The sequence below is a fragment of the Amblyraja radiata genome, chromosome 17, assembly GCF_010909765.2.
Source record: "Amblyraja radiata isolate CabotCenter1 chromosome 17, sAmbRad1.1.pri, whole genome shotgun sequence".
Taxonomy (NCBI): Eukaryota; Metazoa; Chordata; class Chondrichthyes; order Rajiformes; family Rajidae; genus Amblyraja; species Amblyraja radiata.
Genome location: NC_045972.1, coordinates 13,869,606 through 13,897,150, shown reverse-complemented (window position 1 = coordinate 13,897,150; position 27,545 = coordinate 13,869,606). Strand labels below are relative to the sequence as shown.

The following is a 27,545-nucleotide window of genomic DNA, read 5'->3' as shown; positions in this document are numbered from 1 at the left end:
CAGGGAACAAGAGCAAGGACCATCTGTATCCAGACTTCCTTGCTACATTTGTGACAAAGAGTGGTCGTCAAGTAGCTAATTCCACCTTGGATATAGTTAAATGATTATTGTATCATCAATTGAAAACATATATGTCTATCTCTTAAGCCTCCAAATGCATTGATCAGTGACAAAGACCTGGGGCACTGATATAAACCTCTGTGAAATTTCCACAGGCTCTGAGGGTACAAATTGTAGCAGACTCAATTTTTATTCTATAATTTAGAAACATAGAAAATAGGTGCAGGAGTAGGCCATTCAGCCCTTCGAGCCAGCACCGCTATTCAATATGATCATGGTTGATCAGCCAAAATCAGTACTCCGTTCCTGCTTTCTCCCCCATATCCCGCGATTCCCCTAGCCCTTAGAGCTATATCTAACTCTCTTGAATTTAAATATTTAACATAAATATATTTTGACTGTAAACAAAACCTAGTCCTTTGCTTTTACATTTTATCCCAGTTGCTCAGTAGTAAATAAAAACGCACATGTTTACCTAAATTGGAAAAATAAAAAGTTTATAATGCGGGAAACTGTTAACACATAATATATATTTCGTTTAGTTCAGAGATAGAGCACGGAAATAGGATCTTCAGCCCACGTACGCTAACATTATCCTACACACTGGGAATCCTTTCCAAATGTTACCAAAGCCAATTAACTTACAAACCTATACATCTTTGGAATATGGGAGGAAACCCGAGCTCTTGCTTGAAACCAGAGCTACCGGAGAAAACCCACGCGGTCACGGGGAGAACATACAAACTACAGACAGCACCTAGAGTCAGGGTGGAATCCAGGTCTCTGGCGTTGTAAAAAAAACTCCGCCGCTGCGCCACCGTGCCACCCTGTTTCTTTTACAGTGTGTTTTATATTGTCACGCGTCCTAAGTGCAAACGCACAGTGAAATTCTTATCTTACAAACATTCCTGTCTAGTATTGCCACACCTAAGCACACCCTCCATGAGCAAATTGAAAAATCAAAAAATAGTTGAAAATAAAGATACGGATGAAGACTTTGCAATCACACTTTAGAGGTGGATGGAACAGAAATGTAAAAGAAAAGGTGCCGAGAAGATGACAGGAACGTACAGACATTACAGGGTCTGTGGCTGGGAGACAACTCCGCGAGTCTTCACTGTGTTCTTAGCTTGGCCGAATGTGGAGACATCGTTTAAATCAACAGCTAAATAATGTAAAAGGGGAAACAAAATCCCGTGCATGTCAGTGATCACAGAGCGCTCTTGTATCAGGGTTGCGCTCGCCCTTCAGTCGCGCTAACTGCAGGCGCCGACAGAAAGTTTGGTGCTGCCTGTCCCGCCGAGTTCCACATTTTGTGTCTATGTTCGGTGTAACCCAGCATCTGCAGTTCCTTCCTACACAGAGAGTTAGTTTGTGGATTGTTGTGGAGGAGCAGAGTGGCGCGGCTGCGGACGGGAGCTTACCTGTGATGAGGATGGCTTTGCCCTGGACGGGCAGCAGCTGGGGCACGGGCAGCCGGCTGTAGGCGAGAAGACAGGCGAGGGAGAAGAGGCAGAGGCCGGGGTAGCCGGGCATGGCCATGGAGCAGAGCGGCTGGCTGAAGAGGGCCAGCAGCAGCCGCAGCGCAGCCGCCAGACCCGACTCCAGCTCCTGCCTCAGCAGCAAGCGCAGCACCGCGCCGCCCAACGCCACCGCCACCGCGCTGTAGAGCAGCGGCAACACCATGTCCCCTGTCCCCTGCGCTTCACCCCCTTCCCCGCTTAACTCCATCTCTCCCTCTCCCCTCTCCTCTTCCCTCTCTCTCACCCCCTTTCTCTTCCTTCCCCTTTCCTTTTCACTCTCACTCCACTCCCTTCCTCTTGTCTTACCTCCTCCTCACTCCTTCCCACTTTTCCTTCACCTTTCCTCCCCTCTCACTCCTTCCTTCCCTCTCTCCCTTCCTTTCGTCTTTCCTTCCCTCTCTCCGTTTCTTTTGCCTTTCCTTCTCTCCTTTCCTCTGACCTTCCTTCCCTCCTTCCTCCTACACTCTCCCTTTTCTTTTCCCGCTCTCTATTACCTCCTTCTCTTCTCTCCCTTTGTCTCTGCTTCTCTCCTTGCCTCTCTTTCTTCCTTCCCCCCTTCCCTGGCCCCTCTCCCTCCCACCGCTATCCTTCCTCTCTCCACAGACCCCGTCAGTCAGAAGTACAAAACAACGCCGCGCTCGCAGTCCCCACAACTACCCTCAGCAACAACCCTCTCCTTCTCCCCACTCTCTTGTCACCGCCTGCTGCTTCTCCGCAAATCGCTGGTTGCATCCGTAGGGTGAGATATATCAGAGACAAAAACACAGACCCAGAGAAACAATGTAAATAATATTTCCTGGCCTGCTAATGGCTCCACGTTGCCACTGTGGTTGAAATCATGTGAGAAGGGCAAACACGTCAGGAACACACCCAACTTCGTGACTCTGGGACAGAGAGTGGCCTTTCTGGTGATCGGGCCAAGTTTAACTACACAGGAGTCACAGGGGCGTTAAGTCCAACACCATCGGGGGCAGCTACTCTCCTGTAACTAATGGGTTCTTGAAACGTCAAGGATACAATATACATCAATGGTTTAGATGAAGGGATTCAAAGTAACATTAGCAAATTTGCAGATGACACAAATCTGGATGGCAGTGTGAACTGTGAGGAGGATGCTATGAGAATGCAGGGTGACTTGGACAGGTTGGGGGAGTGGGCAGATGCATGGCAGATGAAGTTTAATGCGGATAAATGTGAGGTTATCCACTTTGGTAACAAAAACAGGAAGGCAGATTACTATGTAAATGGCGTCAATTTGGGAAAAGGGGAAGTACAACGGGATCTGGGGGTCCTTGTACATCAGTCTATGAAAATAAGCATGCAGGTACAGCAGGCAATGAAGAAAGCGAATGGCATGTTGGCCTTTATAACAAGAATTGAATATAGGAGCAAAGAGGTCCTTCTGAAGTTGTACAGAGCCCTAGTGAGACCACACCTGGAGTATTGTGTGCAGTTTTGGTCCCCTAATTTGCGGAAGGACATTCTTGCTATTGAGGGAGTGCAGCGAAGGTTTACAAGGTTAATTCCCGGGATGGCGGGACTGTCAGATGCTGAGAGAATGGAGCAGCTGGGCTTGTACACTCTGGAGTTTAGAAAGGATGAGAGGGTATCTCATAGAAACATATAAGGTTGTTAAGAGCTTGGACACGCTAGAGGCAGGAAACATGTTCCCGATGTTGGGGGAGTCCAGAACCAGGGGCCACAGTTTAAGAATAAGGAGTAAGCCATTTAGAACGGAGATGAGGAAACACTTTTTCCTCACAGAGAGTGGTGAGTCTGTGGAATTCTCTGCCTCAGAGGGCGTTGGAGGCAGGTTCTCTGGATGCTTTCAAGAGAGAGCAAGAGAGGGCTCTTAAAAATAGCAGAGTCAGGGGATATGGGGAGAAGGCAGGAACGGGGTACTGATTGGGGATGATCAGCCATGATCACATTGAATGGCGGTGCTGGCTCGAAGGGCCAAATGGCCTACTCCTGCACCTGTTGTCTATTGAAACATGTTCCTGATGTTGGGGGAGTCCAGAACCAGGGGCTCTGTTGGCATGTTACATTCTATGTACAGCTTCATTTTTTATTTTTTTTACAAATGAGAGAAAAAGAGACTAGCTAATAGAGAGTAGAAAAAACGTGTAGTGTGTGAGAAGAAAGAAAAAAAACAACGAAAAGAGAAAGAGAGTGAGGGAGAAAAGTAAATGAGAAAAAAGAGGAGAAAGAATAGAAAATAGGAGATGGGAGATGAGTATTTGTATTCTTGACCATCTTTCACCCAGACCTGAAACAGTTGTTTTTTACGATTCTGTTGCACCATATGCTTCCAAGAAGTCAATAAATGGAGACCAACTCGTTAAGAATTGGTCTGGTTTATCTATTAGGAGGAATCGCATTTCTTCAAGATGTCCTTTTGCTTCTAACCTTGAAGAATTTAGGTGTAATGTTTGCATAATTTATGTTGGGTGTGTCTATGTACCTGTGAAGCTGCTGCAAGCAAGATTTCCATTTTACCTGTGGGCTAAGCGTTAATCCCTTTATTAGGTATTTGGGCACTGTGGATGGATCGATGGTAATCATGCACTGGCTTTCCACTGACTGGTTAGCATGCAACAAAAGCTTTTTTCTGTACCTCGGTAGATATGACAAGAAACTAAACAGATTAACTAACTTCGCCATACCTGTGCATGTGATGATAAACTCGATGATAAACTTGACTTAACTTCTCTTCACTGAAGGCGGCAGAGGTGTTGAAGAGAGGCAGTGAAGAATGAGGCTATGTTCCGCTTTGATCCAATTCAATGATACTTTACTGTCACTTAGATACATAGATACATAGAAAATAGGTGAATGAGGAGTCCATTCGGCCCTTCGAGCCAGCACCGCCATTCATTGTGATCATGGCTGATCGTCCCCTATCAATAATCCGTGCCTGCCTTCTCCCCATATCCCTTGACTCCACTAGCTCCTAGAGCTCTATCTAACTCTCTCTTAAATCCATCCAGTGACTTGGCCTCCACTGCCCTCTGGCAGGGAATTCCATAAATTCACAACTCTCTGGGTGAAAAGGTTTTTTATCACCTCAGTCTTAAATGACCTCCCCTTTATTCTAAGACTGTAGCCCCTGGTTCTGGACTCGCCCAAAATTGGGAACATTTTTCCTGCATCTAACTTGTCCAATCCTTTCATAATTTTCAATGTTTCTATAAGATCCCCCTCATCCTTCTAAACCCCCGCCTAGTCTTTTCAATCTTTCCTCATATGACAGTCCCGCCATCCCAGGGATCAATCTCGTGAACCTACGCTGCACTGCCTCAATCACAAGGATGTCCTTCCTCAAATTAGGAGACCAAAACTGTACACAATACTCTAGATGTGGTCTCACCAGAGCCCTATACAACTGCAGAAGAACCTCTTTACTCCTATACTGAAATCCTCTTGTTATGAAGGCCAACATTCCATTAGCTTTCTTCACTGCCTGCTGTGCCTGTAAGCCTACTTTCAGTGACCGGTGTACAAGGACGCCCAGGTCTCGCTGCATCACCCCCTTACCTAACCTAACCCCATTGAGATAATAATCTGCCCCCTTGTTTTTGCCGCGAAAACGGATAACCTCACATTTATCTATATTATACTGCATCTGCCACGCATCTGCCCACTCACTCAACCTGTCCAGGTCACCCTGCAACCTCCTAACATCCTCTTCACAGTTCACACTGCCACCCAGCTTGTGTCATCCGCAAACTTGCTAGTGTTGCTCCTAATTCCCTCTTCCAAATCATTAATATAAATGGTAAACAGTTGCGGCCCCAAAACCGAGCCTTGCGGCACTCCACTCGCCACTGCCTGCCATTCTGAAAAGGTCCCGTTCACTCCTACTCTTTGCTTCCGGTCTGCCAACCAATTTTCTATCCATGTCAACACCCTGCCCCCAATACCATGTGCTCTAATTTTAGTCCAGTCTCTCGTGCGGGACCTTATCAAAGGTTTTCTGAAAGTCTAGATACACTACATCCACTGGCACCCCTTCATCCATTTTACTTTTCACATCCTCAAAAAAATCCAGAAGATTAGTCAAGCATGATTTCCCTTTCATAAATCAAGATTCAAGATTCAAGATTCAAGAAGTTTATTGCCATGTCAACAAGTTGATAGGAATGTGTCTTGGTTCGCTCTCAGACAGATACAATACAGTACAATACAACCACCACATACACCACAATAACTAATACAGACAATACCGTACGAAGGACAATATATACAGGAAGGACAGTACCCAGCAGCGTCATGTTAAGCGTAAGTGAAAGTGCAAAAGAAAATGCAAAGTGATTAGTGCAAATTCAAATATCTGATGGCTTGGGGGTAGGTGCTGTCTCTGTAGCGAGATGTTTTACTTTTAATGCTTCTATATCTCCTTCCTGATGGGAGGAGATTAAAGAGGTAATGTGCCGGGTGAAAGTGGTCTGCTATGATTTTTTTGGCCTTTCTGGTGAGTCTTGTTGAGTAAAGTGATGTCACTGAGGGAAGTCTGCTGCAACCGATGATCTTAGAAGCTCGGCGCACTATTCTCTCCAGCCGTATCTTATCCTGCGAGGTTGTGTGACCATACCAGACAAGCATGGAGAATGTGAGTATGCTTTCTATGGTAGACCTGTAGAAGTGGGTCATGGCTGGTCGACTGACCCTGAATTTTATGAGCTGCCGCAGGAAGTAGAGTCGCTGGTGGCACTTACTGATTATGAGACTGGTGTTGAGCTCCCATGATAGGGATTGATGTATGGTGGTCCCGAGGAACTTAAAGGAGGTGACCCTCTCAACCACCTCTCCATTGATGAAGAGAGGGAGGAGGGGGGTGGCCTTCTTCCTGAAATCAACAACCAGCTTCTTAGTTTTTGAGATGTTAAGTATGAGGTTGTTGTTCTCACACCACCTTACTAGCTCCTCTACTTCACTACGGTAAACGGTTTCGATGTTATTGATAATAAGACCTGCCACAGATGTGTCATCTGCAAACTTAAATAACAAGACAGAGTCAGAGTGTGAACAGCAAAAATGTGTGTATACAGAGTACAGAAGAGGTGATAAAACGCAACCCTGGGGGGCGCCGATGTTCAGGAACCTAGCCAGTGAGACATGGTTACCAATTTTTACCACCTGTTTTCTGTCACATAGAAAGCTATAGATCCATTTACATAGAGATGAGTTGACCCCCAGTTCCTGTAAAGTGTGTATCAACTTTACAGGAACGATGGTATTGAATGCGGAGCTAAAATCCACAAAAAGAATGCGAGCATATGGATCTGGATTCCAGGTGTTGGAGGATGGAGTGCACACAGAGGGACACTGCATCATCTACACTTCTGTTGGCTCTGTAGGTGAATTCATAGGGATCAAGTGTAATGCTGGAAAGATGTTTGCATACCAGTCTCTCAAGAACCTTCATGATGACTGAAGTTAAGGCAACAGGCCTATAGTCGTTAAGACAAGTGATGTTATTTTTCTTGGGGACTGGTACGATCACAGCTGACTTGAAACAAGCAGGCACAATTGAGAGTTGAAGTGACCAGTTGAAAATGGAGGTGAGGACGGGTGTCAGTTCATTAGAGCAGTGTCTTAATGTAGCAGGCGCCACACCGTCAGGCCCTGCTGCCTTCCTGGTGTTAAGCTGGCGGAGCAGGGTTCTGACGTCATGTTCTGAGCCAGTAGGAGTAGTGTCGCCCAGCTCTGTGGTTAAAGAGGGGGACTGATGGTTGCCCTTGTCAAAATGACAGTAAAAGTCATTGAGCCTCCCAGGGAGGGAGGGGTCGCTGTCTAAAACATGGTGCTTTGTTTTATAGTCTGTGATAGCCTGCAGACCTTGCCACACCCCTTTGATGTCATTAGCTTGTAATTTGTTTTCTAGCTTTACTCTGTAGGAAGCTTTAGCTTTGATCACAGCTCGCTGAAATTCATGTTGACTTGGACTAATCATTTTACTGCTATCCAAATGCCCCATTATTACCTCTTTAATAATTGACTCCAGCATCTTTCCCACCACCGAAGTCAGGCTAACTGGTCTGTAATTCCCCGTTTTCTCTCTCGCTCCTTTCGTGAAAAGTGGGATAACATTAGCTATCCTCCAATACACTTGTACCTAGGTACAGTGAAATTCTTTGTTTTTGCATACAATCCGATAAAATCATACTACAGACCTCACCTAGGCAGTACCTTCTGCATTGGTAGAAAGCGGAATAACATCCCGCAAAGAATTGGGATGGAGTCAGAAAGCAGCAGGAGACAGAAAACATTGTTTTTTGGCCTGTGGGCTTTAGAATAGTGGTTATGATTTAGGGCAGGGAATACATAAAGACATATGTGACAGGAATAATAATATCACGGGATCTATCCTTGCATAGACTAGCCAAATGAAATTAGTGCTAACAATGCATATGGATTTGTAAGAACTGCATGTATAATGAGCAAGCAAATGAGATTAGTTTAGCTTTACATCATGTTTGGCACAGACATTGTGGGACAAAGTGCCTGTTCCAATGCTGTACTTTTCTATGTTCTATGTAATGATGAGCGTGATCTCCTGGCTTGCACACATGATGTATTTCTAGATCAGTATTTTGAGGAACCAATTAAGGTACAGGCAAGTTTAGATATTATACTTGGTAGCAGAGAAGGGTTAAATAATAATGTTGTTGGTCAAAGGATCTATAGGGAAAAGCTACAATTTAACATTAAGTTCAATCTGAAGTCAGATGCTCGATGTGAACTAAAGAAGCTGTGAATGAATGCGAGCTAGTTTGGCAATGGGATTTTGGAAACTACCTCAAAGGTTATTGATTGAATATTTTGATTAAGGATACAGCATGGAAACAAGCCCTTTGGTTCACCGAGTACACGCCGACATTTGATCACCATTTTCCATTAGTTTTTTAATGTTATCCAACATTCTCATCCATGCCCTGCCCACTAGGGTTGATTTTACAGAGGCCAATTAATGTACAACCACCCATGTCTTCAGGATATGGGAAGAAACCGGAGGACCTGGAGGAAACCCACGCGGTCACAGGGAGAACATGTAAATTCCACATGGACAACACTCAATGTGTTTATGATGGTAGATAGACAATAGCTAGCAGCTAAAGAAATAGTACAAGATTTAAAGCATATTTAAAACATAAAAGCACAATGCGAAATGTGGTCCAACCATGGATTACAGGAGAAATTAAAGGTCATATTAATGTAAGGAAAACCTTTATAAAGTTGCCAGAAGAAACAGTAAACCTGAGCATTTGGAATGCTTTAGAATTTAGCAAAGGGACCCCAAAAAACTAATTTTAAAAAGTGGCATAAATTGGAAAAGACTGGCAAAAGGCATTATAGGTCGAGACAGGAGAAGTTATAATGAATGAGCAAAGGAATCAAACTTTGTGTCTACGTTTGTGGAAGGAATCACAAAAACTCTTCCAGAAATACTAGAGAACTAAGAGCCCTCTGCAGATGATCAAGATGGGTAAGGGAACTAGATGTAACATTTCCAAGTTTATTGATGCCACAAAACTAAATGGAAATGTGAAAGATGTGGAGGATGCAAAGAGGCTGCATGGGAATACACTGATGACATGGCAGATCATGGAGAGATAATACCAAGGAAAGAGCTTCTTCTGCACACTGCATCCACGCCAACCATTGAAGCACCCATCAACACATAAAGATAAATGGTGATGATTTTTCAATGATGAGAGATTGACAAAAGTTGTTCAAAAGGGCTTGGGTGTACTTTCTTCACAAGTCTCTGAAAGATAACACGCAGTTGCAGCAAACATTTAGAAAGGCCAATGATATATTGATCTTTATTGCAAGAGAATTTGTGAACAAGAGTAAAGGTGTTCACTCATCTAGGTTGGAGTGATTGCCTTCTGACATTCCATCCATGTTTCTTGTCTGCATTCTCCCTCTCTCTTGGCTTGGTCTACCTGTAACTATAACACACTCCTTTGCCTCTTGCATAAAACTCCATAACTTTTGGAAAGAAATCTTTGAAATGTTCTCAAAATTATTAAAAACAAAACTGGATCCCCATATAGAACTGAGTATTTTCACAACAGCAGGAGCCTGCTCTGAGCTATCAATATTTCAAAGACGTTTCCTTAATTATGGCCTGATAATGGCGAAAAAACTTATACTTAAATTTTGGAAAAACACATCTCCCCCAACTCTTAAAATGTGGATTACAAACATGTCTACATCTTGAAGATATGAGACTTGTCTTAGCAGGAAAATCAGAGCAATTTTCAAAGCTTTGGTCTCCTTTCATTGATTCATTACAAGGATAGTATGGTGCAACACAACTTCGGAATTAAACTGAGTTACGGACAGGGTGATGGGTGTGGTGAGAAATGAAGCAGGTATATCAACATTTTTTTGTTTTTGTTTTTGTCTTTTTGTTTTTATTTTTTTAAAGTTTTTACTTACTCTTTGACTACACCCATTTGGTAGTTTAGGGGTTCTATTCTTACATATTCACTTTCTCTTTCACTTTCTTTCTTTCTTGCTCTTTCTCTCTTTTTCTATTTCATCTTTGTTAAAATTAAAATGGAAGCTGTACAATAAATGTATTATATCATATGCCGCAGTTTATACTTTAGTACACTGCTTCTAATAAAAATATAAATTTAAAAAAACAACAAAAAACTTTCCAAAAGCTGTCACACAGCTGGTAGGAGTGCTGCCTCACAGGGCCAGATACCAAGGTTCGATTCCAACCTCGATTGCTGTCTGTGTTTACATATTCCCCCTGTGATCGCGTGGGCTTCCTCTGTGCTCTGGTTTTCTCCCATATCCCAAAGACGTGTGGATTTGTAGCTTAACAGGCTGCAATCACACTAAACTCCAAAATATAAAATCAATGTGTTGACATTTGGAATGTCTTTAAACCTTTTGGAAAAACAGACATTCTTGTTAGGAAAACACCATTTTAAGATTAAGTTTTTTAATTGTCAAATTGTATGTATATACTAATCACAAACTTCCCCTAATACCATTCTCTCTCCAAAATGTGGGGAACTCATAATCCAGAATAGAGCCACTAACATTTCTAATACTGTATCTTGGACTCCAGTGTGGCCAGTATGAAATCTACACCTGGCTTCATGGTGGTGGAGCTCGCTGTTTGGGTTTATTTATGTCAATGTACCGAGATACATTGAAAAACTTTGTTTTGCATGTTACCCAAACAAATCAGATATACCATACACAGATACTATCATTTCAAACTCGTATATAATAGATAGAGCAACGATGAAGATACAGAGTGCAGAATATAGTTCTCAGCACCAGTTCTTTTGATATGTCCTCAATGGGGTAGTGGTGAATTGGACGGACTGTTCAGAAGCCTGATAATGGATGGGAAGAAGCTGTTGCTGACTCTGGCAATATGCACATTCAAGCTTCTACTACTTCTGCCAGACAGGAGTAGATGGAATGACTGAGGTGGGATACGTCTTTGATCATGTTGTCTGCTTTTCTGAGAGCGTAAGGTGTAGATAGAGTCAATGGTGGGAAGTATGGTCTGTGTGATGGACTGGTCTACATTTATCTTTGCCATAACTCGGAACCCTTCCCAATACCTTTCTATTTTAGATTGGTCTCACTAAACATCTGACTCTCAGAACCAGCCATCATTACAAAATGTAATTACCGTTGCACCTTAGCACTTTAATTATGATTTGCTGACGGTGTTCTCCATGTTCTCTGCATTTGCATTCCGATTGCCTTTAATTTGTAAGCATACATACATCAGGAGTGAGAAGAAAAAAGAGTTGCAGGATGAAGTCAGCTGATCAGGCAGCACCTTTCAGGTCCCCCCGTATCCTTCTGATCATTCCTTCCACAGATACTGCCTGGCCCATTGAGTTCCCAACGCATTTTGTTGTTTGCTCAAGATTCCAGCATCTGCAGTCTCTTGTGTTTCCATCAGGAGTGGTTGAATGTGAAGAAGAACGACGTCACCCATTCCTTCTCTTCAGAGATGCTGCCTGTCCCGCCGAGTTGCTCCAGCATTTTGTGTCTATCTTCTGACGAAGAAGGCAGACGTTCATCACTTAAATTCCCTGCAATGGGATTGGTAGTGGACTGACTTTTCTCTTTGGTTCTCTAAAGTCAGCAGTGGATTGCTAGCATTTGCCCTGGTCTATCCTTAATACTTATTTGCATTGTTCAGACATCTACATTTGCATTTGAGGAGATGGGAACAACCTAAACCTTACAGAGAAAGGTTGAATAAGTTAGGTCTTTATTCTCTGGAGCACAGAAGGTTAAGGGGGGACTTGATAGAGGTCTTTAAAATGATGAGAGGGATAGACAGAGTTGATGTGGACAAGCTTTTCCCTTTGAGAATAGGGAAGATTCAAACAAGTGGACATGACTTCAGCATTAAGGGACAGAAGTTTAGGGGTAACATGAGGGGGAACTTCTTTACTTAGAGAGTGGTAGCGGTGTGGAATGAGCTTCCAGTGGAAGTGGTGGAGGCAGGTTCGTTGGTATCATTTAAAAATAAATTGGATAGGCATATGGATGAGAAGGGAATGGAGGGTTATGGTATGAGTGCAGGCAGGTGGGACTAAGGGAAAAAAGTAGTTCGGCACGGGCTTGTAGGGCCGAGATGGCCTGTTTCCGTGCTGTAATTGTTATATGGTTATATGGTTAAATCCAGACTGTTCATTTGCATTTCACAAAAAATTGCACTACATTAAAAACAAACATTTCAAAAGAGGGGTGGCACAGTCACACAGCTGGTAGAAGTGCTGCCTCACAGGGCCAGACACCAAGGTTCGATTCAAATCTCGATTGCTGTCTGTGTGTTTACATATTCCCCCTGTGATCGCGTGGGTTTCCTCTGTGCTCTGGTTTTCTCCCCTATCCCAAAGACGTGTGGGTTTGTAGCTTAATTGGCCTCTGTACATTGCTTCTAGTGTGTAAGGAGTGGATGAGAAGTTGGAGAATGTAGAACTAGTGTGAATGGCATGGACTCAACGGGCTGCAATCACACTAAACGCCAAAATATAAAATCAATGTGTTGACATTTGGAATGTCTTTAAACCTTTTGTAAAAACAGACATTCTTGTTAGGGAAACACCATTTAAGTTTTTTAATTCTCAATTTGTATGTATATACTAATCACAATTTCCCCAAATACCATTCTCTCTCTAAAATGTGGAGATCTCATAATCCAGAATAGAGCCACTCACATTTCTAACACTGTATCTTGGACTCCAGTGTGGCCAGTATGAAATCTAGACCTGTCCCTCTCTCTTCAAACATCAATTCCAAAGGAAAAATATGAAAGTACAAGAAACTTAAAAGACAAGACAAAACAAAAATCCATGCTTACACTTTTCTTCCTTCAGAGCTTTGGAAATAACTGAAAATTTAGAGTTAACCATTAATTTACACATTGAAAACCTTTAATATGTATTAGACCAAGTGCGGACCCGTTGGCAAGATTCCACCACTCACCTGTTCCCCCAATGCAAACTGTGCCCCCAACGCAAGCCGTTCCCCCAACGCAATATTGCACCACTCACGCATAGCCCCCAACTGCGCAGGCATGACTCATTTCTCCTCATCCCCAGCACTCTCTCCTCCTCCTCTTCACCATCCTTCAATCCCTAGAGGGAGGGGTGGCAGAGAGGGAGGGGGGTAGAGAGAGAGGGGGGTAGAGGGAGGGGGGGGGGGTAGAGAGGGAGGGGGGTAGGGAGAGAGGGGGGGGGTAGAAGGGAGGGAGGGGTAGAGGGAGGGAGGGGTAGAGAGAGGGGGGTAGAGAGGGATGGGGGGGGGGTAGAGAGGGGGGGGGGGGGGTAGAGAGGGATGGGGGGGGGGGGTAGGGATGGGTGGGGGGGTAGAGAGGGGGGGGGTTGAGAGGGTGAGTGGTTTGGGGGGGTAAGGGTGTGGCTAGAGAGGCGAGTGCGCGAGTGAGAGGCGAGGGGAGGGGGGGGGGTCTAGGGGGGGGGGGGGTAGAGTCGCTCGAGAGTGGAGGGGGGTCTCGAGTGAGGGGAGGTAGAGAGGGAGGGGAAGATGTTTATCGCCTCGACAGGAAAAATGTTAGGATGTGTGAAAATGGGAAGACTCGCCTAGCGTTTGAAAGAAAATAGGAAAATTTACACACACACAGCCACAAACAAGACGAAGAGTTTTAGTATTATGTCGATTCCAAAGTATAAAATAATAGAAATTTAGATAAAGGGGACCCCACACATTCACACAATATCTTTTAGACCATCAGTTTTTAACATAAGCGTTCTCGCAAATTAATTTCACAATAAGTAACAGAACCTTTCAGCTGGGCGCATACCATTCCCCTGGAACATAGGATGACTTCAAACATCCTCCCAACATAGATTTAGCAAAAATTTGATGGCCTTTTTGGTCATTCACTCTCGCATCTCCTGAATTTTCTCTCTCCCCTGCAAATCAAAGTAAGCTCAATAGTTGTCGACCTCCTGCTTCATTTCAGAACTCACAAGGTATTCAGGCTTCCAATTATGACATTGTTTACTTCAATATTTTGCATCTGACAAAATGCTTCTGCTGAATTACGTATTTACAATGGGAACACACTGAAACTGACAGGACACCTCTGAAGGTTCGGACAACTTTGCTGGGATAAAGCAATTCACATGGATGGTCTTCTGAGGACTGAGAACCCAGACACCCAAAGTTGGTGTTGTGAGGATGGTGTCTCTGAGTATACAAATATCCCAATTATTGCTTCTACACGTATTTGATATGCAAAATGACAAATAGTTCCAGGCAATAATCTATAATTTCCTCCATGACAATGATGCAAAATAGCATAGCTAAAGCTGGCAGAACACTTGTGCCTAGTCCGCCAAGGTCTGTATGATCTCTCAGATGCTAACCATTTTAACTCCTTCCCATTCCCATCTGACCTTTCTCGCCTCGGCCTCAAATATCTTTGAAGTATTGTAATTGTGACTGGCAGTTCATTACGTATGCCCACCACCCTCTGTGTGAAAAAACTTGCCACTCAGGCATGTTTTCTCCTCTGAACTCTAACCTACAGTATACTCTCAAGTTTTAGACTCTCCTATGCTGGGAAAAAGACTGTGACCATCCACCTCATCACATCCGATTTTATTGAATTCTTTGCTTGTCCAGAAAATGAGGTGCGGTACATCCTTTTATGCTGGGCTTCATTGGAACAGTGTAAGGACAAAGTGGTCAAAGTGAGAGTGAGAAGGATTAACGTGACAGGCTATAGGAAGCTCAGGGACTTCCGTGCAGTGAGAGAAACAATTTATGAGTATCTTCCTACAGCAGGATGTTTAGTCAAAGACTGACTGCACCAGTTATTTTCTTTATCCAGGGGAAGCTGTGGACAGATGTAATCATAATGTATAGTACAATGAAAATAAATATAGAGTGGTCAAACAAATCTTACGAGAATAATCCCAGGAATGATTGTGTTAATATATGATGAGTGCTGGAGTTTAGAAGGATGAGGGGGAACCGCATTGAAACTTACCAAATAGTGAAAGGCCTGCATAGAGTGAATGTGGAGAGGATGTTTCCTCTAATAGAAGAGTCTGGGACCAGAGGCCATAGCCTCAGAATAAAAAGACATACCTTTAGAAAGGAGACGGGGAGGAATTTCTTTATTTTGATAAGAGGGTGATGAATCTGTGGAGGGCTAGTCTGTGGATATTTTTAAGGCAGAGTGACAGATTCTTGATTAGTTAGCATGTCAGAGGTTTTGGGGTGCAGGAGGATGGGGTTCGGAGGAAAAGAAAGATCATCCATGATTGAATGACGGAATAGACTTGATGAGCCAATTAGATTAATTCTGCTCCTAGAACTTCTGAACTAACCAAGGGTGAAGATTGTTTTTACCAAACAGCAAATGGTTAGGTGCTGTAATGTATTGCGAGGAGTGGGAGGTGCAGCAGATTCTATTGTAGAGTTTTGGGCTGATCTGTGAAGATAAATATGTACAGGGCTATAGTGAGAAAGCAGGATGTGAGACTGGTTAGATTGCTCTTACAAAGTTAGCATTCACTCAAAAGGTTGAATGGCCTCATTCTCTGCATCTTCCCCTCTGTTCTATCTGTTGTATTTGAGTTTGAACTGATTGTATCCATGTGCGCGGTATACTTGATTTGTTTGAATAGAATGCAGCACAAAGCTTATCACAGCAACTTGGCAGATCTGCAATAATAAGCCCAAACCAAAACCTAAGCCTAAACCTAAAGCAATCTGTGAATATTCTATAGCATAGATTAAAAATTATGAGAGGAATTAAAGAAGAATGGATTATTTTTCCACCCAGTGAGCGGCTTTAGAGATACAGCATGGAAACAAGCCTGCCGAGTACATGCCGATCGGCGATTACCCCGTACACCAACACTGTCCTACACACTAGGGACAAATCACAATTTTACCTAAGCCGATTAAGATATAAACCTATACGTCTTGGAAGTGTGGGAGGAAACCACACACCCGGAGAAAACCCATGCGGTCTCGTAAGGCTGCCACTCTACCGCCGCGCCACCACACCAACTCTTTGCTGAAAGCTTGGTTTAGGCAAAAACCCTCATATATGATGTCCTGTTGTCTAAGGGGCTGTGGACTGAGAGCCAAAAAGTAGGATTAAACTCAGTAGCTGTCTATGGTTAGTTTGGATGGTACACAATGATCAGGGTGAGCTTCTGTTGTACTATAAATTTCCATGATTCTATGATTTATACTTCAAGAAAGAAAGGCATACATTTATATAACAGCTTCCCTGCCTCCTTTATAGCCAAATAAGTATTGCTGATTCGTAGCCACTATTATATTGTATGAGACTTAGCATCCAATGTTTTTAATGGCCAGATAAAATATTTAAGAAAGCTTGACTGAAGGATAAACATAAGGCAGCAACTTCCCTCCTCCGCTTTATATTGGCCCCATGGGATCGTTTACATCTACCAGATGTTGAGGTTGTTAGTCTGGCTTCATCAAATGTTTCAGTGGGGTCATAAAAGTTAAATATTACAATTATTTGTTTTTCCAAAGAAATTAGTTACAAGAATAAGAATTTTCATTCACACAGCATCATTAATGTAGCTTAGTGGGCCCAATGCACTTCAGAGAGGTGTTAGCAAAAAAAAAGTAAATTAAGTTGTCAGAATAAATTTATACATCAGCAATTAATCTTTTTCATCTGACAAAGGTATTTTTGGATGCATCAAGTTAAGTTTAGTCATTTCAAAACCCAATGATCTTTCTTTCCAAATATCTAATCCTCTTCTGTATAATTATTAAGGCAAGGAGCCTTGGATTTATTTCTGCACTTGCAGCACTTTGTTGATGTTTTCAAAGGCTTTACATCAGTTACATCAAATGATCTGGAGAACGCTGATGGGAATTCAATGTTTCATCTTGGTGTTAAGCTCTGGGTTCATGCCTCTGTGGTAATGTGTATCTAGTCATAATATTTGTGAAAATAAATCCCCCAAAATGTCTGTAAGTATACAATGACCTCAGAATCTATACATGTTTATGAAACTTTTGTTTAACATATGCTATCCCTAGGCTTGACAGATTCATAAACTATCTATATCTGTACATAATCTCATCATAAACTGCATGCATTGATTTATTTCTATATGCATAACCTTGTCATGAAACTATATACAATAGTTCACAAGAAAGTTCAATTCTTAATTTCTTAATTGTCACCCATGAGGGATGGCGAGTACACAGGCCGATGTCAAGGCGGCGTTGGAGTGATCATGTTGGCGGAGTGGACCACTGGAGGCCCAGAAGCAGCCTGGGGCTCCATTAGATCGGGCGCTGCTCCAAGTGGCCAAACGCATTGAAAGAACGTGGCCTGCCGTGAAACGGAGCGGCAGAGCAGCGGTGGAGGACATCAACAGGCCAGGACGACCCCCTGCATCTCGGAGTGCTGCTGCTAGGACAATGGGCCTTTGTGGCCAAGTCAAGACTCTAAGATTTCACAAATACGTTGTACTGAAATGATACAAGATGGCACCTGAAACATGGCGTCCCTTGCGTACTGACTCAGTGGTGGTCTATTGTCTTACACTCTTGTACTTAGTATGATTGTGCTTAATGTACAGTAGTATTGGCATTGAACTGTATGCCAAAACAAAAGTACCATTGAACCATTGAGATGCTTAATCTGCATGTTAAACATCAAATTATATCATGCACTAAGTACATCAGATCCTCTTCTGAAACAGCAGGCTGAGAGTCACCATGTCCAGGCATCACCCTGCAACTTTCAAGTCTCTGAAAAGTCCAATCTAGACCTAAGGAGACAGGCAATACTTATATTTCTCACTTTAAACTCAAGTCTCCTGATGGCTCTGAGTTGATGTGTAGGAAGGAACTGTAGATGCTTATACCAAAAAAAGATAAAGATTTAGAAGAACTGGGCTCATACAGAGCTATATCACTTTTAAATACATATCAGAAGATTTTAGCAAAGACCTTAGCAAGAAGATTGAGTAAATACATTAGTAAATTGATAAATCCAGATCAAACGGGGTTTATACCTAAAAGACAATAATTTAATAAATTTGAGACGCCTGTTTAATATAATGTACTCACATAAAACAGAAGAAGAAGATATATCAATTGTTTCTCTGGACGCAGAGAAAGCATTTGATCAGGTAGAGTGGCAGTATTTATACAAAGCACTGCAAACATTTAATATGGGAGAGAATTTTATTGTATGGGTAAAATTATTATATGACAAACCGACAGCAAGAATATTAACTAATAATATGTTATCTCCAAAATTTCAATTATCGAGGGGCAATAGGCAGGGATGAATGAATGAATGATGAATACATTTATTGTCATTGCACAATACTGTGCAACGAAATTCCATTACATCTCCTCCGGTTAAAAAAAAAAAATACAAACACGACAACCATTGACACATATGTACACTTATTAGTAAAATAATAAATAAGTATTTTAAAAGAATTTGGCGGCATTTCTTGGAATTACATTTTGCTTCCCCAGTGTTCTCTGTTGGAATTAAGCTCTTTTATCGCACATGGGTAGAAACTATTTTTTAGTCTACCTGAATCGCCTCCCAGAGGGTAGCAGAGTGAAAAGGTGGTTGGCAGGGTGGGATGTGTCCTGCTTGATGTTTGTGGCCTGGCGCAAGCATCGGGCCCTATATATATCATCCAAGGAGGGCAGTTGGGCGTTTGTAATGCTCTGTGCAGTTTTTATAACTCCCTGCAGCGCCCTCCTCTCAGCCACAGTACAGCTAGCAAACCACACCAGGATTCCATAGGAGAGGATACTTTCCACGGCGCATCGGTAGAAGGACAGCAGCAGCGGCTGTGAGACGTTTGCTCTCCGCAGAGACCTCAGGAAATACAGCCGCTGATGTGACTTCTTCACGAGAGTGACGGTGTTCATTTGCCATTTGAGGTCCTGGAAGATGTTTATTCCCAGGAACTTAAAGCCAGTGACTCTCTCCACCATGTCTCCTTTGATGTATAAGGGAGCAGGTTCCTCTCTCCTCTTCCTCCTGAAGTCAACGACCAGTTCTTTTGTCTTTGATGGGTTGAGTACCAGGTTGTTTTTGGTACACCAGACAGTTTTTGGACTTCATCCCTGTAGGCAGACTCGTCGTTGTTGTTTATCAGTCCCACCAGTCGTGTCGTCCGCAAACTTGATGATCCTGTTTGTACTGTGTGTTGGTGTACAGTCATAAGTGTATATTGTATACAAGATGGGACTCAACAACCTTGTGGCACTCCTGTGCTGAGCGTCAGGACTGGGGAGTAATTGGACCCCATCCTGAGTCTGTGGGCGGTCTGTTAAAAAGTCCTTAATCCATCCGCATGTGTTTGCATTAACACCCAGATCAGACAGTTTGTCCACCATTCTGCTGGGGATGATGGTATTAAATGCAGAACTAAAATCTACAAATAACATCCTCACATATGAGCCAGGACGCTCCAGATGTGTCAGTGCAGAATGTAGAGCTATGTTGATGGCATCCTCCGTTGACCTATTAGCTCTATATGCAAACTGATGCTGATCCAGGGTGGATGGGAGTGAGGACTTAATGTGGGCCAGGACCAGCCGTTCAAAACACTTCATCACCGTTGAAGTGAGAGCAACAGGTCTATAGTCATTCAAGCTGGTAATGGATGTTTTTTTGGGTACAGGCACGATGGTAGCAGTCTTAAAGCATTGTCACCCCTGCTATTTGCCCTTATGATAGAGCCCCTGGCTGAAAGTATAAGAATTCATCTGAATATTCTGGTATATATAATACTAAGGACTCAAATAATAAAATTTCATTATACGCAGACGATATACTTCCATATATTACAAATTCACAAACGAGTATTCCAAACTTATTAAATTTAATAGAGGAATTCGGTTCTTTTTCAGGATACAGAATAAATTGGAATAAAAGTGAAATCATGACGTTAAAACCTCAAGAATCGACACACTTATTAAAATTCCACTTTAAAATTGCAACCGAAAAATTTAAGTATTTGGGTATCCAAATTACTAGAAAATACAAAATTATTTAATGCTAATTTTATGCCGTTATTATATAAACTGAACGCGTTGATTAAATTCTGGAAAACACTCCCGTTGTCATTAATAGGCAGAATAAACGCTATAAAAATGATTTTTTTTTTTACCACAAATATTATACCTATTTCAATTTATACCATTATATATACCAAAAAATGTTTTCAAAAAAACTAGACTCTAATATTACCAACTTTATTTGGGACTATAGATCACATAGAATTCAAAGAAAACACCTGTGTAAACCCAAAGACGCTGGGGGACTTTCACTTCCGAACTTTTTGTATTATTATTGGGCAGTTCATATTAAGAATATAATTTATTGGTTGGACAGTTCTTCCCAACAGACAGAATTGATAAGAATGGAGAAAGATAGGAGCGATCCTCTTCTCCCCGATAAAACTGAACAACACAATATATAAGAATAACTCAATTATCCATAATGCAATAAGAATTTGGAAAGAAATAAAATTAACTTTAAAATTAAGAAACCTATCAGTGTTAACGCCAATAGTGAATAATCCTTCATTTAAACCATCTCTTATCGATAAAACATATAACCAATGGGAAAGAATGGGAATTAAAAGGATCGGCGATATGTATAAAATGGGAAATCTGTTATCATTCCAACAATTACAATTAAAATTTAAGTTGAAAAATAACCAACATTTTAAATATCTTCAGATCTGCGATTTCGTGAAGAAATATATACAAAGACATCAAATTATAATTTTAGACCCACTGGAAGAAGCAATGAATATTAAGGCCGACTCACAGAAATTAATATATTTATATAATAGGATAATAGTATAGAACTACCATCGACAGAGGCACTTAGTAAAGATTGGGAATGAGAATTAATGATAAAAATCACGAAAGAAACATGGGAAAAGTATTTGATATATATACACAAGTGTTCGATTAATGTAAGACATAACTTAATTCAATTTAAAATTTTACATAGATTATATTATTCAAATACTAGACTGAATAAATGTTATCCAAATACTTCTCCCATTTGTGATAAATGTTTATTTCAAAATGCCACTATAACACACTCTTTTGTTTCCTGCATAAAACTTCATAAATTCTGGAGCGATATCTTTGAAATATTTACAAAATTATTCAAGATAAAAATGGAGCCTAACACTGAAATGATTATACTTGGAGTAACGGGAAACGGGAACAAATTGAACACATTTCAAAATTCATTTTTTAATTATGGGTTAATAATGGCAAAAAAACTTATATTTAAATTTTGGAAAAATACACCCATACCAACGATTAAAATGTGGATTTTAAACATGTTGGCCACAGCACATCTTGAAGAAATGCGATTCCTCCGAATAGATAAACCAGACCAATTCTTAACGAGTTGGTCTCCATTTATCGACTTCTTGGAAGCATATGGTGCAACAAAATCGTAAAAAACAATTGTTTCAGGATTGGGTGAAGGATGGTCAAGAATATAAATACCTATCTCCTATAATCTCCTACTTTCTACTCTTTCTCCTTCTCTTTCCTTTTTTTTCTCACTTTCTCTCTTTCCTCCCTTTTCCTTTTCACACACCATACATCACACGTTTTTTTTTTTTTTTATTATCTATTCTCTCTCTCTTTTATTATTAAAAATAAATAAATGAAGCTATACATAAAATGTAACATGCCAATATATATTAGGCACCTTGGTGCCACATTACTGTGGCACCAAGGTGCCTAATATATATTGGCATGTTACATTTTATGTATAGCTTCATTTATTTATTTTTAATAATAAAAGAGAGAGAGAATAGATAATAAAAAAAAAAAGGAATGGTAGATGCTGGTTTAAACCGTAGACACAAAATGCTGGAGTAATTCAACGGGACAGGCAGCATCTCTGGAGAGAAGGAATGTGTGACGTTTCGGGTCGAGACCCTTCTTCAGACCGAGACCCCTTCACCAGTCTGAAGAAGGATCTTGACCCAAAACATTCAGCTCATAATTAATGAAGCTTTTGCTATATTATAACTAAAGCATAGGTCATATTTTAAGAAATATTAATTTCCCTTTGAACTCTTCCAAGAGTCGTATTTTACATTAAACTTATCAAGAAAATAAGTTATTAAAATGCGCTTAAATGAAATTGTAAAAAAAAACACTTCAGGGATTGGAAGCCTGAAAGGAAACTTGAAAATACAGCAAACAATCAGCATAATAGGCAACATTGCATCTTTGCCCATTTTGGGTCACTTCTTTCCACTACTTGCATTGTGTACATTTTTTCACTTCCACCAAGTAAGCAGTCTTTATAAGTTAAATATTTCATCGAAAGACCAGCACCACCCTCAATATCAGCATGGAATTCAGAGTTGATGAGCAAATTAAGCACAATGAGTGTGTGGAAGAAATGCAAGACATGCACACCGCTCAATTAGCTGAGTTTTAAAGTATGATACACCATTAATTCCATATACCCAGGAATTACATTGAATGTTATTTCAATATATCTGGATTTTCCTTTCATTTAAATATGCAAGTTGGGTCTGTGGCTTTCCTCTAAAAGCTCTCATACCCAATATCTTCCTCCCAACGTTGCATTTTATCCACCAAAATCCACTAATTAAACCAATTTCTGATGGCAGAAGGCTTTGAAAACCAACTGATACAAGAACATTGATTGCTTGAATTTGGTCTCAAAACTGCACTCTGACCAAAAATTAGAGAGAGAAGAGTAGATAAATAAATATATACCAAAGGTTGACACAAAATGCTGGAGTAACTCAGCAGGTGAGGCAGCATCTCTGGAGAGAAGGAATGGGCGACATTTCGGGTCGAGACCCTTCTTCAGACTGATGTCAGGGGAGGGGGCGGGACAAAGATAGAATGTAGTCGGAGACAATAAGACTAGTGCGAGAACTGGGAAGGGGAAGGAGAGAGAAAGCAAAGGGTATATGAAGTTAGAGAAGTCAATGTTCATGCCGCTGGGGTGTAAACTACCCAAGCAAAATATGAGATGCTGTTCCTCCAATTTGCGCTGGGCCTCACTCTGACAATGGAGGAGGCCCAGGACAGAAAGGTCAGACTGGGAATGGGAGGGGGAGTTGACAGGCTCAGCATCTCAGTATTAAAATTATAGTCAGGCTTGCTACCAATGATAACAGATAAGCACTGTTTTATTCCAATATACAGTTCTGAGTTTAGGTGCTGGTACAGAATAAATATCACTTAAACCCTTTTGATAGAGACACAAATTGGCTAAATTGTTAAAAATATATATACTGCTTCATGAAAAAAAAAAATCACGATTAAACCCGCACCATTTAGTTGTTAATGAAATAGGGTTCAATGTTCGTCTACAATGCAGTCACTTTGAAATTAATTTTGATCAGTGTACGTGCTAGAAATCAGAAAATAAATCAACAATCTATTAGAATCTGATTTTCGATGGCATTTGTCAGTGTACATATTTTTAACACTCCATTCTTCCACAAGCCCATTGTTCATATGTTAACAACTTTTAAACAACCAATTCCTAAAATGGCAGCATTGGGACACAACAGAACTTCCACAAATTGTATTATTATGTACTTCATTTTCACTCCACTGGGTTTATATCTGTATGTCTAACTGTTTCCTGGGGCTTGAAGGCGGTGATAATCGGTTCTATGCTCTGCAAATAACACAAAACAAGTTTCAATATAAAATGTGGAATCAGTGAGACTTTAAGAAGATGTCTATTTCCTTATCTTGATCAAGTTGCACAGTAGAACAATCATTTAGCAAAATTGATCCAGAATAAAAAGGAGAAAATAAACAAAAAGAAATCTTAATGAAACATACCAGATTCTGAAGGAGGTTGAAAGCACAGGTACAAAAGGAGGATGAAAACCTTAAAACAATGCAGATGCTGGAATCCTAAACTAAAAACCAGTGTGTTGGAAATTGAGTGAATGAACGATACCTTTTGGTCACATGTACCCAGGGTACCTAGGTATCGTTAAAAGCTTTGTCTTGCACGCAACCTAGGCAGTACACAAGTGTTGCCACGTGTTGGTGCTGACAAAGTTACAACATTCTCAGAGGACAGATGCAGCCTTGAAGTTTCTTTTGTGATTGCGGAAGTCCACAAGTTGAGGGTGGCTGTTCATGATCATTTGTCTGACTCTCACTGACAGTGAAATCCCAAAAGTTAAGCATCATGGTGTGAAGCTGTGGCAGTTACCCATCACCTGTGCTTGTGAATCCAATCAAGCAACTAAATTGAATCTGGTGCCAGGGCAGATTCTTCATTGAAGAATTACTGCTTTCCTTAGTTCTTCCCAGTTAATATTAAATATTTCAAGAGTCAAGCAGGTTTTATTGTCATATGTCCCGGATTAATTCTTACTTAATAAAATTACTTGAAGTAATTCTTACTTAATTAATAGTAATCTATGCATGGGTATTTCGGTGGTTGTATTTCAGTGGTTTATTAAAAACGATTTAAGGAGATACAAATAATACCTTAGAAAAATCTGGTTTGGATTATATTGGCACCCAACCTTCTTAACTCATTGTCAAGCTTCCCCCCCACCCCCATCCCAAATTGAGTTGCTGAAGGCCTTATCATTGCGACGAGCTGAGACGCAAAAGAGAGTCGACTTCTCCCACATATTCCTACTGGGGAAAGCACATGAAAGAATTGGGAAGATTTTTAGGAGATCGGCCGCGAGTATGGGCTTCTGCCACTGACTTAATGTTATGGCTTTCAGAAATTACAGTGCGAGAATCTATCATTGAAATCGCATATCAAAGACTTTTTCAGATTAGCATTAAGGTAAAGAACACGGACCCACATAATTTCCAGCAGATCATCTCACTGACAGAACCTAAACGATATCAACTGACCACACTTATGTGGTGATGGAATACTGCAGGGCTTCGGGGGCTGAAATAGTACACTACTTTTGTGTTCCCCCACAAGAGGAATGTCATATACACCAACATCTGTGAAGCCTTAAAGAAATAATTTAGTTTAGAGGTACAGCATGGAAATGGCCCACCAAGTCCACACTAACCTGTTCACACTAGTTCTGTTATCACATTTTCTAATCCACTCTCTACACACTACGGACAATTCACAGAGGCGTCTTTGGGATGTGGGAGGAAACCGGAGCACCCAGAGGAAACCTGTGAGGTTACAGGGAGAATGTGCAAACTCCACACAGATAGCATCCGAGATCAGGATTGAACCCTGGTCTCTGCCACTGTCAGGCAGCAGCTCTACAGGTTGTGCCTTTCTGCTACATTGATAATGCTCTTGTGCAGCAGTTTACAAATAAGATTTGACATCGTCAGACTGCAATTAAGGCAGAGGTACTTTTAAAGATTAATTAAGGAGAAAGAGGCAAATATGTTTAAGGAGATAAATCTCCTGAAGAGCTTAGGACCAACTAAGGGCACAGTAGAAAGATAATTCTATTAAATTCAAGGATGTCATAGAGACTAAAAGTTACCACCTTTTTATAACAATGTACTGTACCTGATTAAGTAATTCTTGACACTGAATGGACTTCTTCACAACTCTCTGGGAATCATTTAATTTTTTGAGCACAGATCCTAGAATAAGAAAATACGCACAACTGGTTTCAGATGTCAAGGAAAAATGCCTCTGATATATACTACACAAGATATGAACGTATAATTCCCAACAAAAATAAAATGTGGATAATCAGTTTAATTAAGGAAAAGTAAATTTCCAGGTTAAAGGGCACAAGGTAACACGAGTGGAATTCATTGCCACAGACGGCTGTGGAGGCCAAGTCAATGAATATTTTTTAAGGTGGAGATTGACATATTTTTGATTTGTTAGGGCGTCACAAATTATTGGAAGAAGGCAGGAGAATGGGGTTGAGAGGGAAAGATAGATCAGCCATGAATGAATGACATCGTAGACTTGATGGGCCGAATGGCCGAATTCTGCACCTATAGGGAGGTTTCACGACCCATGACCTGTACTGTTGCCATGCTACTCCAAATGGAGTACATGCGATGAACAGCAGGTAGGCACTTACCATTGTTTCCAGCATAGCGGGCCCGTTAAAACCCGCTGAAATTGTCAATTTTTGCGCTGTAAATAATTATGGAAATCGGGATAAGCGTGTGAGACATTTAGCCTACTTCAGAATTCCAAAAGTGAGGAGAAATGACGGTAGATAGAAGCGAGAGCTGAAGGGACAACAACAGACAGAGTGCTTAGCGAACATTGGCCGTTTGCTCACTGAATTACATCAACTTAACTAAGGCATTATTTGTGTTTTTACTTGATTCCTTTGGCATCTAAAAAGTTTCAGAAGTGATAAATCTGGCTGTAAATTTTTTTAAATCGCCCATGGTTCTCAAGTGGGTTTTTACATACTAAATGAAAACGCGTCTGAAGAAAAATTTACAACCAGATTTATCACTTCTGAGACTTTTTAGATACCAAAGGAATCAAGAAAAAACACAAATAATGCCTTACTGTTGATGAAATACAGTGAGCAAACGTGATAATTCCCAATATTTTCAATTCCAATATCTGCACAGCCAATGTTTACCAAGCACTTTAGCTGCTGTTGTCCCTTCAGCTCTCGCTTCTCTTTACCTTCATTTCGCTTCACTTTTGGAATTCTAAAGTTGGGTACATGTCTCTCACACCTACCCCGACTTCAACAATTTTTTTCAGCGCAGAAATTCAACATTCTGGCGGTTTTTAACAGGTAGGAAAGTACGCGTTTCTTGCATTAATAACATATACCGGAAGTTACGGATGTCCTCCAGATGGATTGAGCGACTCTGCGCGTCAAGCCCTATGACCCAGTGACCTTACGTGCAACCCCCCTATTTAGATTCAGACCTATAACCTATGAACAACACAATAAATTCAAATACAATCATAAACCAAGTGGTACAAAATCAAAGATAGACACAAACTGTTGGAGTTACTCAGCAAAACAGCAACATCTCTGGAGAGAAAAAATGGGTGAATTTCGGGTCGAGACCCTTCTTCAGACTGATGTCAGGGAGTGGGCGGTAGATAGATAAGGAAGTATATAGACGAGGACATGTAATGTGTGAAAACAGGACAGAGGGAGTGGAGATCAAAGAAAATGTAGAATAGATCATTGTTAGTTGGGCGAAGGTAACAACAAAGCAGAGATAAAATGTAGTCGGAGACAGTAAGTCTGGTGGGAGAACTGGGAAAGGGGAGGGGATGGAGAGAGAGGGGAAGCAAGTTAGAGAAGTCGATGCTCATACCGTGTACAAAATCAATACTGATTCAAGTTCGATCTAAAGAAATCAGGGTCAATATATACCCCAAAAGTAGGTATATTGCAAAACTTACCTTCAGCGGCGCTGCAGTTCTGCCGCTGTCCGTGTGCGCGA

General features: G+C 41.2%; 1 protein-coding gene and 1 long non-coding RNA gene across 3 annotated transcripts in view; both read right to left on the bottom strand.

Moving 5' to 3' along the window:
- The window catches only part of hsd17b2 (hydroxysteroid 17-beta dehydrogenase 2), a 35,335-nt gene extending 33,491 nt beyond the window's left edge, over positions 1 to 1,844 (bottom strand). The window contains exon 1 of one of the 2 annotated variants that reach the window (XM_033035772.1): positions 1,485 to 1,844. In XM_033035772.1, coding sequence (XP_032891663.1) covers positions 1,485 to 1,791 — 307 coding nt within the window. In that variant the 5' untranslated portion in view covers positions 1,792 to 1,844. The remainder of the gene's footprint in view (positions 1 to 1,484) is intronic. The other variant, XM_033035771.1, reaches the window with a different exon arrangement.
- Positions 1,845 to 5,903: 4,059 nt separating this feature from the next.
- Positions 5,904 to 22,976, bottom strand: LOC116982518. Its single transcript, XR_004414481.1, has 3 exons — positions 22,301 to 22,976; positions 12,678 to 12,680; positions 5,904 to 5,916 (listed from the first exon to the last, which is right to left on the bottom strand). It is a non-coding gene; the product is annotated as an uncharacterized LOC116982518 (long non-coding RNA).
- Between the last annotated feature and the right edge of the window lie 4,569 nt (positions 22,977 to 27,545).